Source organism: Oxyura jamaicensis, unplaced genomic scaffold, assembly GCF_011077185.1.
Source record: "Oxyura jamaicensis isolate SHBP4307 breed ruddy duck unplaced genomic scaffold, BPBGC_Ojam_1.0 oxyUn_random_OJ102133, whole genome shotgun sequence".
In the NCBI taxonomy this organism is placed as follows: Eukaryota; Metazoa; Chordata; class Aves; order Anseriformes; family Anatidae; genus Oxyura; species Oxyura jamaicensis.
In genome coordinates, this window is record NW_023312230.1 from 11,071 (window position 1) to 26,435 (window position 15,365).

Below are 15,365 nucleotides of genomic sequence, written 5' to 3' on the forward strand. Positions count from 1 at the left end.
AATATTGTAAAAAAGGTTTATTTTTAACCCAACAGCAGGCAGCATTATACTGAAAACAGTCAACAGGAACAGTGCATTTCTGGGGAAAAATGGCAGGGATTTGGGTCTGCCACCCTCCATTTTGTGCTTATTGTGGATCGGGGTATTTATTGCGCTTTCCTTCAGGCCGCTCCGGTGTGGATGAGTCATCTCAGCATTGAGCTCTACCTGAAGTAGATCAGGCCTTTAAAAAAAACTTATTTTTCTCACCAATTTGAGGCCTTTTTTTTTTTTGCCTCCTACCGTTGACATCCGTCATAGCTCAGTGCTAGTTTTCCCTCTGCACTTGCAGAAACTCAACCTGAGACGTTTCTTGGTGCTTCTATATGCGTGAAAACCTCTGCAGGACTATTTACAAGAAGTGCATGAGCTGGTGTGTGTGAAAACTCTCCTCTTGCCTCTGTCCCCTCATGGTTTCACCTACTGCACGGGGTAGACGGGGGCTTCCACTTCCATCCGCACGATGTTGGAGGCGCGGCTGGAAGAGACGAAACATGGGCAGCCATCAGGGTCCCCCTTGGAAGAGGAACCACTAGACCTTCCTCTTCCTCATCGCATCCCCACCAGGAGGGAGGAAAGTTGCATTTTCCCCTTCCCAAAAGGTGAGTTTTGCTCAATGGAACCATGTTTTTATGGGGCTAATCCCATCCCAATGCAGGGGACTGAGGGAAAAGCTTCCAAGCCTGGCTACCAACTTCAGGTGTTGTTGCCTTCATCCTCCACATCATGGATATCGCCCCCCAAAATTGCAGTTCCCTCACCGTCCCCCACCCCCTTAAGGCAACCTTGTCTGATGTCCTGCAGGATCATCCTCGTAGCCCGCAGCGGAGGGAGGGCAGGGGTTAGAATGTTGCACGAGGGCATGTTGGGGTGTCATGCATTGGTGCGGAGGTGCTGTGCAGGACAAGCAGCATGGTGGGAGGGCTGGGGAAGGCAGTGGAGTGAGGGCAAGCTGGTGGGCACACAAGGGCAAGGCGTGCAGGCAAGCAAGCGGGAGGTGGAGATGGAACAGCCCTTGGAGGCATCATCATCGCCCTTCATCAATGGCTTCAGGATTGCCCTGAAGTCGACAAAATGTTTATAGCTGGCAAAAGGGCTCTATGTTGGGCAAGACTGTTCATTAACTGGAAAAATCGCTCTGTATTCAACAAGTTACTTTGTATTTTGCAAAATCAATCAGTATTTGTCAAGATCGAGGCATGTTCAAGAAGATTGCTCTGTTTGCTAAGCTCGCTTTATATTGGGCAAGACTGCACTATACTTGAAAAAATTGCTCTATATTTAGTGAAAACACTTTATAGTCAGCAAGATTGATTACCCTATTTTCCACTGAATTGCTGTACATTTGTCAAATTACAATACTCAGGAAGATTGATCTGTATTTGGCAAGATGGCCCTATATTCAACAAAATCACGCTGTATTCAGGAAGATCACTCTGTATTTGGCAGGATGGCTCTGACAAAATCACTCTGTGTTTAGCAAAATCACCTTATTTTGGGCAAGTTTGTTCTTTATTCACTGAAACCGCTGTTCAGCCAAACCGCCCTGCATTTGTCTCTTTCCTCTTTGCTTCTCACAGGGAGAAAATGTTGGTCTGAGGAGCATAGCGAAGCAGAAAACATCCCATGAGATACTGTGGTACCACTTTTCAGCTTGATCTTTGCACAGCTTTTTCTTTTTACAAATAAATCTTTACTGATCATCAGGATTATGGCCAAAAAAAGCATTTCATCCAGGATGTCCTACATCAAAGCTAATGCACTGGGAGTCTACTCTTCATACGCGTGCCTCTAACACCGGCCCATGCCGAGGCACCAGAGAACCCCAGTGACTCAGGGAATTCATTAGAGAGTGTAGATCACACTAAGCCTCATCCAACCATGGGGCTGAAGGGGCGTTTGTAGCGTGAGACGTGACAACAAAGGAGCAGAGTCACTTACCAGCATAATTTCCTTGGGTTTGTGTGTCAGTCGCTGTGGATGAAACCAAAGAAGATGGAGAAGTCCTTTCCAGATGCCTCCTTGCCCAACCCTTTGATGCCCCACGGAGGTTGTTCCCTACCCTCTTGCTTGCCCGGGGTTAAAAAATACCAACCCACATTTTTGGGGGAGGTCTTTGGGAGTTACTCACCATCCCGCAAAATCCTTGGCTTTCCAGGCATCAATGACATCTGCTATGTTCCTCACAGTGCGGCCGTCGGGCAGCTTCAGGTCGTCGCTGGCGTCCCCGTTGAAGTTGCCGCAGGGGGCACAGAGACGGTTGACCAAGGCGGCCCTTGCGGTCAAGGTCACCTCCCCGCTGGGGCTGAAGAGCACGTCCAACCCTGACGTGTGGGAGATGGTGATGTTCCCTGCCGCCGTGCTCAAGGAAATGGCTTCAGACACCTCCGCTGGCAGGCGGGTGAAGAGACCGTTCACCTGCAGGGATGAAAAATGCCAGAAATGGGTTAGAAATGCCCAACCACCCTGTAAAGCGATGCAGGTCAACGCAATGATCTTGGTGTTGAAGGTTCCATGGGAAATGGGACCACATACTGCACTAGAGCAATAATCCCTTTAAAACTTCATCAAGGAAATGAAATCATTTAGTCATTGAGTCATTGAGTTATTTAGTTATTTAGTCATGCTGGACACTCTTGGGCAGTATTTTGTCCCTGAACTGCAGCTGCTGAATGTCTTTCTTTGGGCAAATCTACCCAGCTCAACATAAATTTCTCAATGTCTATCCCAAAAGGAGACCTTCAACCTCATCCTGAAGTAGTAATTTAAAATGGGCCAGAAATCTCAGATTTTGCACCCAGGAGATAAACTAACTTTAGTGATCCTCTGGAATATAGGACTGAGAGGAAGAGTGGGTAAATCCCACCCAAATTCTGCATCTTAATTTAATTTCTCATCTTCTTTGACTGCAAGGATTGTCCATGCCCCGCTCCGGCTTACCCACACCTCCATGTTGTTGTTCACGGTGATGAAAGCGTCGCGGAAGAAGACAAAGATAGCCACGGCGGCTGGGATGCCATCATCCCGACACTCGCTGACCTCCACCACCACCTTGAACCAGTTGGGCGACCGCTCATCGCAGAGGGCGGCGATTTTGTAGGTGCCGCTGAAGGGGAGCCTCCCCCCAGCACCGTCGAACGTGGTCAAGGAGGCCCCCGGGGAGATCCGGCACCAGCCCTCCTGCTTGATGCACCTCTGCACCCCTTCCCGCGTGGCACAGACCTCGTCTGGGGGACACCGGGTGGCCTCGCAGATGAGTCCCCGGGAGGGGTGGCAGTTGCATTTCGTGGAGCAGTTGTTGGAGACGACGGTCTCTCCCGCCTCGAAAGGAAAGGCTCAGAGGTTAGTCCACATGGATGCCACCTCCAAACTACCCCCCAGACCTCCCTGCTTCAAAGAAGGGAGATGTCCCACAAAGAGACAGAAAAACCATGAGACCTATTGGGTGAAATTTGTGCAAGTCAACAAACAAATCACCCTGCAGTCCAGTGGAGCAAAATAGGCACTTTAGGATGCTATTAATTGCATGATTTTGGACGTGTGTCCCTAAAATGAAGTGGCCATCCACCTCACTGAAGACTGAGTCCCAAAATAAGTTGTGTTGACTAGACGGGACAAGCAACTTCCTCAAAGATTGACCCCCCACATCCTTTGCATCATCTAGGTGGGACAACCCACCTCATTAAAGCTTGAGACCCCAAACCTGTTGTATTGACACAGTGGGGCAATCTACCCCATCAACCCCCCAAATCAAGTAGATGGGACAACCCACCCCACAGTCCTTCCTCAACCTGATTTCCACTAAAAGCACCAAGGCCAAGCCTCGAGGGCCAACCTCACCTTAAAATACCGTCCCTGGTGCACGCAGCCGCATTGCTCCAGGGACACGCAGGCTTCTCCGTCGAAGAGGTACCCATCGTCACACTGGCATCCCTCAAAGCACGTCCAGCTGCATGGGGCTGGCACAGAGAGGCTGGCACAGGTGAAGTCGCAGGTACGGGTGCAGAGCTCATAGTGGCTGTGCGGTGGGCAGGAGAGGGCTGGAAAGAAAGGAAAAAATACCATTACTGCCCCCAAAAATCATTTTTGCTTGAAACAAAGAGGGCTGGAAGACCCATGCACAGTTGATGGTCTTGGGTATCTCTGGCAGCTCCAAAAGATGATAAAGCCATAAAATCCTGCTTTTATCACCCAAGTTAAAGCATCTGCATGCCACTGATCACCTCTGAAGCAAATTAGAGGGACTCCTCTTTCAAAATCTTTTGACATAAATATTGAAGTTTTGGAGGTAGCGGGCAGAAATTTCTTTCAGGGTATTTTGGGTGGGAAACAGGCAATTGAAGCCTTCAAGTGAGCTTTTTGGGTGAGGTTTGAAAGCATTTCAAGGCTATCTCATGGACTGGGAGGGAGTTAAGCAAAAAGCAGCTTTGCATGATTTTATGCAGATCATTCTTACATCATCTTCATCCGGATGGTAAAGGTTTGCCTCAAAAGCGGGGACACAATCACAAAATTTGAGGGTTTTGATGCGGGGAACTGTGGATCAGGGGGGAAAATAGGGCTTGAAGCGTCTCCATGGGGATAATTCAGAGCACTTACGGCAAAAAGTCACCGTTCTCCATCCTCCAATCTCAGCCCCGGCAGCCTGGCAAGCAGCGGCGTAGGCTTGGAGGCTGTGGCACAGGGCATCCCGGGCACCATCAGCAGCACAGACGTCATGGAGGCAGTGGTGGAAATACTCCACCGGGCTCACCCGGTGGTGGCACGTCCCAAAAGGTCCCGTTGGGTCCCGGATGAGCCCGCAGGAGTCACCGGTGCTGTAGGGAGCAGTGGCAGAAGCATCGCATACGGGGCAAGCATTGCCATTGCAACCGTCAGTGCATGCTCCATCTTCTGCTGGCATCTTCCAGGAGGTGACAAATTCCTCGGTGCTCTTCGCCAAGGACCCCCCGGGCAGCTGGAAGTCATCACCGGGGTCCCCATTGAAGTTGCCACCCAACCCACAGACGCGGCCCCGGTAGGCTTCGGGGATGGTGATGAGGAGGTAGGTGGCCGCGTTGTAGAGGAGCCGGAGGCCGGCGGCGGTCTGGAGGACAATGTTGTTCCCTTCTTGGCCAATCCGTAGCTTCTTGTCCTCCGTCACCAGCGGCAGCGTGAAGTGCTCCCCGTCCACCTGAAATGGGGATGGAGCATGCCCTTGTGCACCTTGTGCATGAAATGAAACAGATTTTGCATGCACACATGCTCCACAGGGTCTTGCACGCGAGCGTGCAGAGGGATGAGGACATCCTGACTTCCCAATGGCGTGACTCGGCACGCACGTGTGCAACGCTGGATTTTTCATGCATGCATTTAGCAGGGGGTTGGCCATTTGGCCAGGGCATTTTGCATGCACCAAGATTTTGCACGGACGTGTGCACATCCTGACTCCAGTGGGGAGATTTTGCATGCAGCAAAGATTTTGCACGCATGAAGGGATTTTTGCATTCATGGATGCACTGATTTATACATATATATATATTTTTTAACGTGCATTTGTGCATCAAGGTGTTTGGTTTCATCCCTGCATGCACCGAGGCACATGGCCCTTCCAACTTACCGTCACCTCCCACTTCCGACCCCTCTCCATGCTGACCGTGTACCCGTGGATGGAGACGGCCACTTTCTTCGTCAGGGCCACGTTGCCCCGTCCGCTGACATCGTGCTCCAGCAGCACCGAGAAGTTGGCCAGCCGCTGCTCCGGCTTGCAGACCCGTGCCAGGACGTAGTTGCAGGACCCCTGGAGGTCAAAGGCTCTCCCATCGAACGTCACGTAGTGCGGGTCGCCCGACACCACCAGCCGCCCGTAGCCGGCAGGGTAGCACCCCAGCACCCCGTCCTCCACTCGGCACTCCTCGTGGGCACCACAGGAGGCTTCCTTACACTCCACCACCCCGTTGGCTTTGCAGATGCACCTCTCCTGGCACGAGGCGTAGAAATCCTCGCCCTTCTTGTAATAGCGGCCCCGGTGCTCGCAGCCACACTCGCTCGCCGGCACGCACTCAGCGCCGCTGAGGACGAAACCTTCATCGCAGAAGCAGCCTTCGGTGCACGGAGCTGATGCACAGCCCTCGGGGCTGGCTCGGCCCCGGCATGTGGTCGGGCAGCCGTTCCCACACAGCTCGTAGTGGGAATGCTGAGGGCAGACAGGGGCTGCAAACAGAAAGGGAGAAAATCCAAAGCCCCGCTCAGATTTGCAGCCAAAAACATCAGGGAGAGGATTTCTCTCATTGCACTGAGGCTTGAGGAGAAAATCCAAGCAAGTCTTTGGTGGTGGAGCATCATTACAGCTCCGGAGAGCAATGCAAACTTATTTTGCATTTCTCTTCCATGCTCTGTGTAAGAATCTGGGGGGAAATAGGGATTTATTTTTCATTTTCCTTCCTTGCGTGGAAGAACGTGGAGGGCAGTATGGACTTATTTTGCAGCAATGCATGAAGGAAGATGAGTTTTGCTTTGACAATGAGTTTGAGGGACTTTTCCCACACCTGTGATTGTATCTTAACTCATCATCTGGCCTTGGAGACATGGAGGGAGACAATACAGTAGTTGCACTGGAAGAAGTGGAGAGTGAGGCAAACAAACCCAGTTTTAGAGGCATTTTGTCTTCCCTTTGGCTCTAAGCAAAGCCAAGAGCATGCAGTTGGGCTTGAACTCTTATTTTCTGGCCAAAAAGAGGGAGAAACCTCCCTTCATCCCCACTCACCGCAGAAGGACGGCGTCCTCCACTGCTCCACGCCGACGCCGTTGCTCTGGCACTCGGTCATGTAGGCGGCGATGGCTTTGCACAAGATATCCCGGCGTCCTTTGTACTGACAGGCATCGAAGGCACAATCCTCCAGGAAAGTCCCGGGGTTGACAGCCCGGTGACAATTTCGGAAGGGTCCCCCAGCCCTGGCGATCACCCCGCAGTAGCCATCACCGCGGTAGAGTCGTTTCTGCTCCTCGTTGCACACTGGGCAATCCCCCACGCAACCAGCCGAGCAACCAGGGACATCTCCAACCTTCCAGCTATCGGCCAATTGGATTTCATCCTTGGCACGTTTTCCATCCCGGGCAATGAAGTCATCATTGGGGTTGCCATTGGCGTTGCCACAGAGGCCACAGACAGCACCGGCATAGGCATCGGGGAGGATGACGCGCGCGTAGCTGTACCAGTCGAAGCTCACCCGCAAGCCAAATTTGGTGCGGACGAAACCATGGACGCCGCTGTGGTAGAGCTCAAACTGGTCCTTCTGGGTGAATGGGAGCTCCACGAAGGCACCGTTGAGCTGGGGAAGGAGGTAAAGAGGGTCATGGTGGTGGTGGGTTCATGCAATGCGCTCAAGATTGGGGAGTTTTTGCAAAACCTTTTGCATGGGGAGGATTTATGGGGCTTTTCTGCAAAAACAGGGAGGATTTCTGGGCAAGTGCAAATCAGCCAAGATCTGAGTGTTCTTGCAAAACACTGCAGAAGAAGGATTGCTGGCAAAGGCAGCGTGGGGGGGATTTTTGCAAACCCTTTGCAGGGGGAGGGTTTTGTGTCCGAATGCAAATCACTCAAGATTTGGGTGCTTCCACACAATGTTTTGCAAGAGGAAGGATTTGCAGGCAAAGACAAATCGATCCGGATTTGGGTGTTTCTTCAAACTTGGGATCTGTGGGGCTTTTGTGAGTTTATTTGTTCACGGAACCTTTTGCACGAGGAAGATTTCCTGAAAGATGCAAATATGTCAAATATGGGAGGTTTGGGGCAAACCCTTTGCGTGGGAAGTATAATCAGACAGGTGCAAATCGCTCAGGATTTGCATAAAAAGCGTTGCAAGGGGAAGGATTCCCAGGCAAAGACAAATTGCTCATGATGTGGGTATTTCTTCAAAACCCTTTGAAGAGGGAGGACTTGCAGGGAAAGGGTCCTCTCTGGCACTGAAAGCACGATTACTCAGAAAAATAAAGAGATGGTCACAGCACACCTTTTTGAAAAAAAAAAAAAAAAAAAAAAAAAAAAAAAAAAAAGGCAGGAATTGAACCTTTCCCAAACTGATTATGTCAGTTTGCAGGTGCCAGGCTAGAGAGGAATTTTTAACTCAGAAAGCCACAAGGGACGAGAAAAAAGGAAGCCAAAGACGTCAACCAAAGTGGATGCTTTTGAATGTGGAAGTATTTGTCTTATTATTCATGGATATTTGTTACTTGCTCAACTCACCAGAGCAAAAACCAGCCCATTTCCAGCACATCAAAACCAAGCTGTGTGGGTGGTGTTTTGTTTTGTTTTGTTTTGTTTTTCTTTCCCTATTTTTTTTTTAGAAGAAATCAGTTTTAAAAATAAAGTGTAGAAATCCAAACTAGCTGCTCAGGGCTCCCTCTGGAGACGGCAGACAGAAATTGATGCTTCCATCAAAGTGTGAATGAATTAAAAAAGAGGATTTGAGGGACAATGTAGTTAATAAGGAGTTTGGATGCGGGTTGCAAGAGGTCCTCGGTGGCCACCTACCTTGACCTTGCGGGGATGCTCCTGGCTCATGCTGATGGTGTTGCCGTAGACCTCCAGCGTGACGGTTTTGGTGAAGGACACGGCTTTGCTGCCCCTGTTGTTGTTCTCCACCTTGACAGTGAAGGGGACCAGGGAAGGGTCCTGGGAGCAGAGGGCAGCAAACTGGTAGATGCATGTCCCTTGGAAGTCATATTTCAACCCGTCGAAGGTGGTGTAGTGAGGATCTCCTGTCCCGATGCAGGTGAAGTACTTGTTGGCCTGGCAGCTGGGGACGCCATCAACCATGGTGCACTTCTCATGGGCCTTGCACCCAGACTTCTTGCAAGCCACCTTGCCCCCTGCCTCGCATCGACACCGGCTCTGGCAGCTCCCGTCCTCCCAAAACTCCTCCTGGGCCTTGTAGGAGCGGTCGTTGTAGGAGCAACCGCAGGACTCTGCTGGGACGCAGGCATCATCATGGAGGACGAAGCCCTCGTCACACTGGCAGCTCGCCGTGCATGGTTTGCTGCAGGACATTGGGGCTTTGGGGTGGGCGCAGGTGGCAGGACACGCCGTCCCGCAGGTCTCAAAGTGGCTGTTTTGGGGGCACCTCTGAGCTGTGGGGATGATATTTGAGAAGATCTTAAAAAAGGATGAGATAAGCAGCTTCCTGAGACAGAGGGACATTGGTCTCCCGCACTGGAGACTCTCAGTCGATGCCTACAAGCAATTTGGGGTCACCAAGATATCCCATGAGGACAGCTCTTGAAAAAAACTCAACATTATTCTGCATGTTATGGACATCTGAAGTCAGACAAGACAGATTTTGGGGTGGTTTGGCGTGAAAAGATCAACACAACCCTTCCCCAGTGCTGGAAATGTCGGACAAGTTAATGCCTACAAGCATCAACTCAGTGGCTTGGACAGCAATTCCCAGGTACCCAGCACCAAAACCATGCATAGATCCCCCTTTTTTCTCCCCCAAAATGCTTTGGAACCCCCCCCCTCCCCCCATCCAAGCTCACCACAGCCCTCCGTGTCCTGCAATGTCCCTTGACCACCACAATCATCCTGGCAGGAGGGATCTCGCCAGCTCTCAGCCCAGTCCTCCACGCTGGCAGCCTGAGTGCCATCGGCGAGTTTCATTTCATCCTCTGCATCCTCGTTAAAGTTCCCGCAGAGCCCACAGGTAGCCCCGAAGTAGCTGCTGGGTACTGCCACCATTATGGCCCAGTCTTCGTCATAGGTCACCTGCAGCCCAAAATCTGTTTGCAGGATGATCCGACCCTCATTTTGGAAGATTTGGATTTTCCCATCCTTCAGGGTGGCCGGAAGTCTGGTGAGCTGGTCGTTGACCTTGGAGGGAAGGGGAAGAAGAAGGTCTAAATCTCAGTGAACGGTTTATTTTCCAAGAGTTTACCACCCCCAAAATCATATATGAAAGATAATTTTCTTTCCAGACGAAGCAATTAGCAGCCTAAACCAGAAATTTTACCTCTTGCCCTCCAGATACTCAACAGGTTTTAGTGGCAAAAGGTAAAAAGTGAAGTGTGCCATGGGAGAACCATCTCCTTTGATTTCTGAGTGTAAAATCTGGTTTATGTTAAAACCAGCTATGTATTCCCAAACTTTATGGGTAGGAGAAACCTCATCTAACCTTGAAAAATAGATTTATATCTCACCTAGGCTGCCTTTCTGGGGTAGATACCCATGGTTGGTGTATCACTTGGATAAAACTGACTTCACCCTGGAGTAGATGCCCACACTTGGAAGCATGGATTACACCTAAAAATTGCCCTTGTCTTGATTTGTAATGCAAAATTGCCCAGCTGTGTTTTTGGTGGTTCTCCTCATTTATTTTTTAATTTATTTTCAGCTTCACCCACCACACTTCTTACTTTCCACAAAAGGCTTTGTCCAGAATAACACCGCCACAGCCCAGAAAAACCCACCTGGATTTTGCCACCTTCTCCCTTGTGGATGGAGATGTTGTAGCCGTGCACGAGGACATTGGTCAGCCACTCCTTGAAATTGCCCTCGCTCTTCTTCTCCTCCACAACGAAAGGCACCAGGGTGGGATCCTTGCCACAATATTTGGCAACGGTGTAGGTGCAGCCCCCCTGGATGTCCACAGTCATCCCGTCGAAGGTGTGGTACTGCAGGGACTGCGACCCCATGCAGGTTCCCATGTAGTCATGCACGCACATGGCCTCCCCCTTCTCCATTTTGCACGTCTCCTTGGTGCGGCATTTCATGGCCCTGCAAGGATCTAGAGGAAATTGCACACAATTAATCATGGGACCAACTTTTACTGATATATATGTGGCCTCGGGAGCCACACAAATGTCGCTGTCACCGTAGATGGTCAACCAGATCACATTATATTAAAGCAGGGATTTATCCTGGCTAGGTTTGACCAGCCAAAATGTAGACGTAAACATCTGTGGTGATTGCTCAAGGCTCCTTTTATAGACAATATATTTACTCATAGAAGAAATATCCCCTCCCAGAATGATGTTCAACACATGTTGAAATGATGTTCAGAGGCATGTTGGTTGAATTACCATTTTTCAGAGCTTCCCATCTTTGTGCTACAAGAGAAAACATGAATTTCAGCTCAAAGAGCCAATTTTTAGGCACTTTTCTCGACATGAGCTCAGCATCTACTAGCTACAGGGGTTCAAAGGAAACATTAGAGACGCCCAATTCAGAGGAGTAAGTTCACATGTGGTTTGGCCTTGTACAGCAACCACACTTTTGATACAGTGGAGGAGGGAAGTGAAAAGGGAGCAAGGAGAGGTGGAGATAGCAAAAGGATACTCACCACTATCACACACAGCCACCAACCCGTAGGATTTCTGTTCCCGGATCCCCATGCTGAGCAACCCAAAGGGGGACGTCTTGTGCTCCACCGTATGGACAGCAAATTGACCACCCAAGCTCTGCCTGACCCAGGAGTAGTCGGTGCCAGGGACAGGCTTCCACGCGACATTTCCCAGCGGCGTTTTGTTGAACATTATTCCAGCCGTCTCCGAGGTCTTGGCTATCAATATGGCGTAATTATTGTACCCTTCCAGAGCGAAGATGTTGTAGGAGTGGCAGTAGCTGGAGACATCGGGGATGGTCATAAAAAATGGGTCGTAAGTGATAGAATCTTTATTACCCCCGTCGGCAAAAAAAATGACCTGGATGCCGTTGTTGGCAGAGAGGTACAAAGAATTTGGGGCTTGGAGTCCGTAGAGCGTCGACCGGCCAGGCCGTAGCTCCCGAGAAGTTTTGCTCGCCCCATGTTGAGACTCCACGCGTGTCATCTGGGAGGTGGAGACGTAGACGATGTCAGATTGAGTGTCGAAAGGCAACGGTGGCACGATGAAGGTGGTGCCCCAGCTGGAAACGGGTTGGAGCTGCTCCATCAAATGGTCGCACTGGGTAAATCTGGCCAGGCAGGTGTGGCCGGTGAAGACGGCCACGGGTTTCTGCGCCACGATACGAGTGCCGGACATGTCAGCTGGGCTTTGTAGCTGTGCTGCTTGGAAGGGCTCCAGTTTGATGGGGAGCACTGAGCCCCGGGGGTAAGACTGGCCTTGGTAATTCACCGTGGCTTTGAGGTGCACGTCAACCGTAGTGGGCTCATCCCAGGCGGCCACCACAAACTCTCCGTAGCGGTCCGTGCCCACATTGGGTGTCACAATTTGGTACTCCGTGTCCCAGCTGTGCACGGGGTACACCACGGTTGAGTCCGCCGAGGTGGGTTTCTCGTTGATGGCCACCAAGGAGATGGCATTGTTGGCCCTCACCACCACGGTGTTGTCAAAGATTTTGCTCCCCACCATCTCGGCTTGGGGCGGGATCTTCACCAGGACGGTTTGCCCCGTGGTCACCTGCACCGTCATCCTCAAGCCTGGCTTCTTCATGGAGACGGTTACGGACGTGAAGGGCGAATAACCCCTGATGAGCAGCTTGAAGTCACTGTTGAGGGTCTGCTGCAAACCATTCTGCATGAAGGCCACCACAAACTCTTTCCCCAGGTGATGAGGAGCTGATGCTGCGATGTTGAACAGGGAAAAAAGACCTGGAAAAGGAAATTTTGCCATTGGTGCCTTCATCACCCCCAAACTCAGATTTGGGGCCCAAGCTGGGGACCAAGAGTCAAGTCTGGCTTGTGGTGGCACGTGATTTAATCTCGGTGGTTAAGAAATAGCAGTTATTTTCAACGTGAAGGGAGATCATTTTGGAGAAATATCAATTTTGAGGGACCAGCGATTAAAATAAATATTGATTTGAAGACAACAGTTTGATGGACTTGTTTTGATGGGCTATCGATCTGAAGGGATATCAAGTGGGAGAAGTGCAAATTTGAAGGCCCATCAATTAGAACAAATATTGATTTGAAGGAACACAGGTTTAGACAACTCTCATTTGGATGAAAATCTGTTTGTAGGAATACCAACTAATTCATGGGGCAAAAATTGAATTTTTTGGATGGGTTTCATGTTGAATAGAGGAATTTGAAGAGCATTTGGGCTTTTTAAAGTATTTCTTTTCCTCTCAGAAAGGTCAGAGGGGTAGAAATATGGATGGCCGCACATGGAGACAGTCCTAGACAGGGTTGGGTGGCAATCAGAAGGAAAATTGCCCTATTTTAAACCAAACCACCCCAAAACATGTCTTGGGTGGGGTCTGTGCCCCTTGGTTTCCTTTCTACCTATTTTGGAGGGGCAATTTTGTCTCTTCTCAACTGTGGCACAGGATGAGGGTGCAAGATGTGTCCCCTTGGACTGAAAAATCATATTCTGAGATGATTTTGGAGGGGATTTTACAGGTTATGATGCACCCAAACCCACTTGAACTCACCCCATAACACAGTGATCCAGCCTCGCAGCGGTACATCGGCTTTTCTCCGTCCCGGGCTGCCATCCATGGCACTTTAGCTGCAGAAGGTGATAAATCAATGAAAACGAGCAAATTCTCTGAATTTTGTTATTGCACTCATGTTTCTATGCAGACCAAAAGTCTGGGCTTTATCGCACCTGTGCTTGTCCTAAAATTCAACATTTTATTGCACGTCTGCTCAAACATGTCCCAAACAAAACAAAACAAAACAAACAAACAAAAAAGAGATTTTCTTTTCACTTGCATACATCCCCAAAGTCTCCAAGTTTGTTGCAGTCACACTTGTCCCCAAAATCTCATTTTTTATCACACCTACACCTATACCTGTCCCTGGAATCTGCTCTTTTTTGGGCATTTATGTGAGCCTCCTTCATCCAAGACCCCCCTCACCTCCATTCATTGCTTCACATCGACCTGCTTCCCCACAGATTTTTACAAAATTCAAGCCCTCCTCTGAGCATATTTGCTTTTTTCTCCCTTTTTTCTCTTTCCTTTTTCCATGACTTTTTCATATTTTTTTTCTCTCCTTTTCCCCGCCCCCCCCCCTTTTTTTTTCTTTTCTTTTTTTCTTTTTTTCCCCCTTCCCTTTTTTTTTTTTTTTTTCATTTTTACACCTCTTCCCCCTTTCCCCCTTTTTTCTCCTTTTCCCCTCCTTTTCTTCCATTTCTTCCTTTTTCCTCCCTTTCTTCCTTTCCTTTTTTTCCCCAAAAAATCATCCTGGAAACAATTGAATTCAACTGCAGCCAGGACCAAACCCAAGGGTAGTATCAGGGAGCAGGGATATCTGGGGAATTTCCAGCCAAATTTTCACACTTTGGGCTTTTTACAGCAAATATATATATTCATATATTTAACTATATTGCAGCAGAGCCTTACCTGCCTCTGATTTTTATCCAGCCCCAAATTGTTCCTTTCTGTCCTCAAATCCTTTCTTGCAGTGAATGATGAGAGTAACCCCAGGGCAGCTCCTCCCTTTATCACTTTTTTGCAGAAAAGGGGAAAATATAAGACAAATGCAGACGACGCTGGGGGACCGACCCACCCAGAGCTTTGACATCATTTTTGGCGAGAAAAGAGGTGAAAACAGGAAAGAATGCATGGTTTTGATTAAAGCCAGGCTGATTCTGATTCACTAAAAAGGTCTTGGTTAAAAAAAAATAAAATTAAAAAAAAAAAAAAAAAAAAAAGAAAAAAAAAAAGGGAGTATCTTTTCTGGTGAAATTACCTCATAATTGGAAGGCAAGGGGTTCTGCAGAATTGGGATGGGGCTAAAATGCAAAAAAAAAAAAATAATAATAATAAAAAAAGGTTCCATCAGTGCAAAAACAGGTCAAAAAAAAAAAGCCGAAATTAAAAAAGAAATGGGAGGGAGGCGGGAATTTTTGCAAAAAGGTCTCGTTTTTTTTTTTGCAAAGCATTTGGAGGAGGACGAGAAATTGGGGACCCAGGTGTTTTTTGAGGGTGTTTCGTGCATGTTGTGTGCACAGGGTGTTGCATGCTTGTGCGTCACGCATGCACGTTGCACGTTGTGTGCAAACGCGCGTTTTGCACATCCACGTGCCGTGCACGCCTCTAGCGTGTGCGTTGTGTGTTCACAAACACGTGTTCACACCCAGCGTGTGTTGAGTTTTCCGTTGTGTGTTGCGTTGCATGTTCACGCTCCCACAACCACCTTTTCTTTGGGGGGGGGAAATGTCATTCTGGTGATTTTTTTTTCCCGTAAAATTAGGATTTTTCCCCTAAATTAGTCATTGGGGCTCTTGGCAGGCTTCATGTCCCTGCATGAAAATGCCAAGAAATGGGGAAAAATTGAGGATTATAAGAAAGCGTAATGAAATCAGAGCATCTGGAAAATTTGTCTGTGTGTTTTGAGGGTTTTATTTCTGCACCCATTGTTACTGCTCAGAGCTGCCAGATTTGGTGCTTTTCTTTTTTTTTTTTT

The 15,365-nt window shown here is 49.1% G+C and overlaps 1 protein-coding gene across 1 annotated transcript in view; it reads right to left on the bottom strand.

Moving 5' to 3' along the window:
* LOC118160150 (IgGFc-binding protein-like) overlaps positions 1 to 15,365 on the bottom strand; it is an 18,769-nt gene continuing 3,404 nt past the window's right edge. Inside the window, exons 5-16 of the mRNA XM_035314688.1 lie at positions 13,385 to 13,457; positions 11,355 to 12,602; positions 10,483 to 10,799; positions 9,556 to 9,886; positions 8,552 to 9,147; positions 6,785 to 7,349; positions 5,639 to 6,231; positions 4,639 to 5,212; positions 3,880 to 4,079; positions 2,980 to 3,360; positions 2,171 to 2,457; positions 1 to 517 (exon numbers count right to left, since the gene is read on the bottom strand). Of these exons, the coding sequence (XP_035170579.1) occupies positions 460 to 517; positions 2,171 to 2,457; positions 2,980 to 3,360; positions 3,880 to 4,079; positions 4,639 to 5,212; positions 5,639 to 6,231; positions 6,785 to 7,349; positions 8,552 to 9,147; positions 9,556 to 9,886; positions 10,483 to 10,799; positions 11,355 to 12,602; positions 13,385 to 13,457 (5,223 nt within the window). The 3' untranslated portion in view covers positions 1 to 459. The remainder of the gene's footprint in view (positions 518 to 2,170; positions 2,458 to 2,979; positions 3,361 to 3,879; positions 4,080 to 4,638; positions 5,213 to 5,638; positions 6,232 to 6,784; positions 7,350 to 8,551; positions 9,148 to 9,555; positions 9,887 to 10,482; positions 10,800 to 11,354; positions 12,603 to 13,384; positions 13,458 to 15,365) is intronic.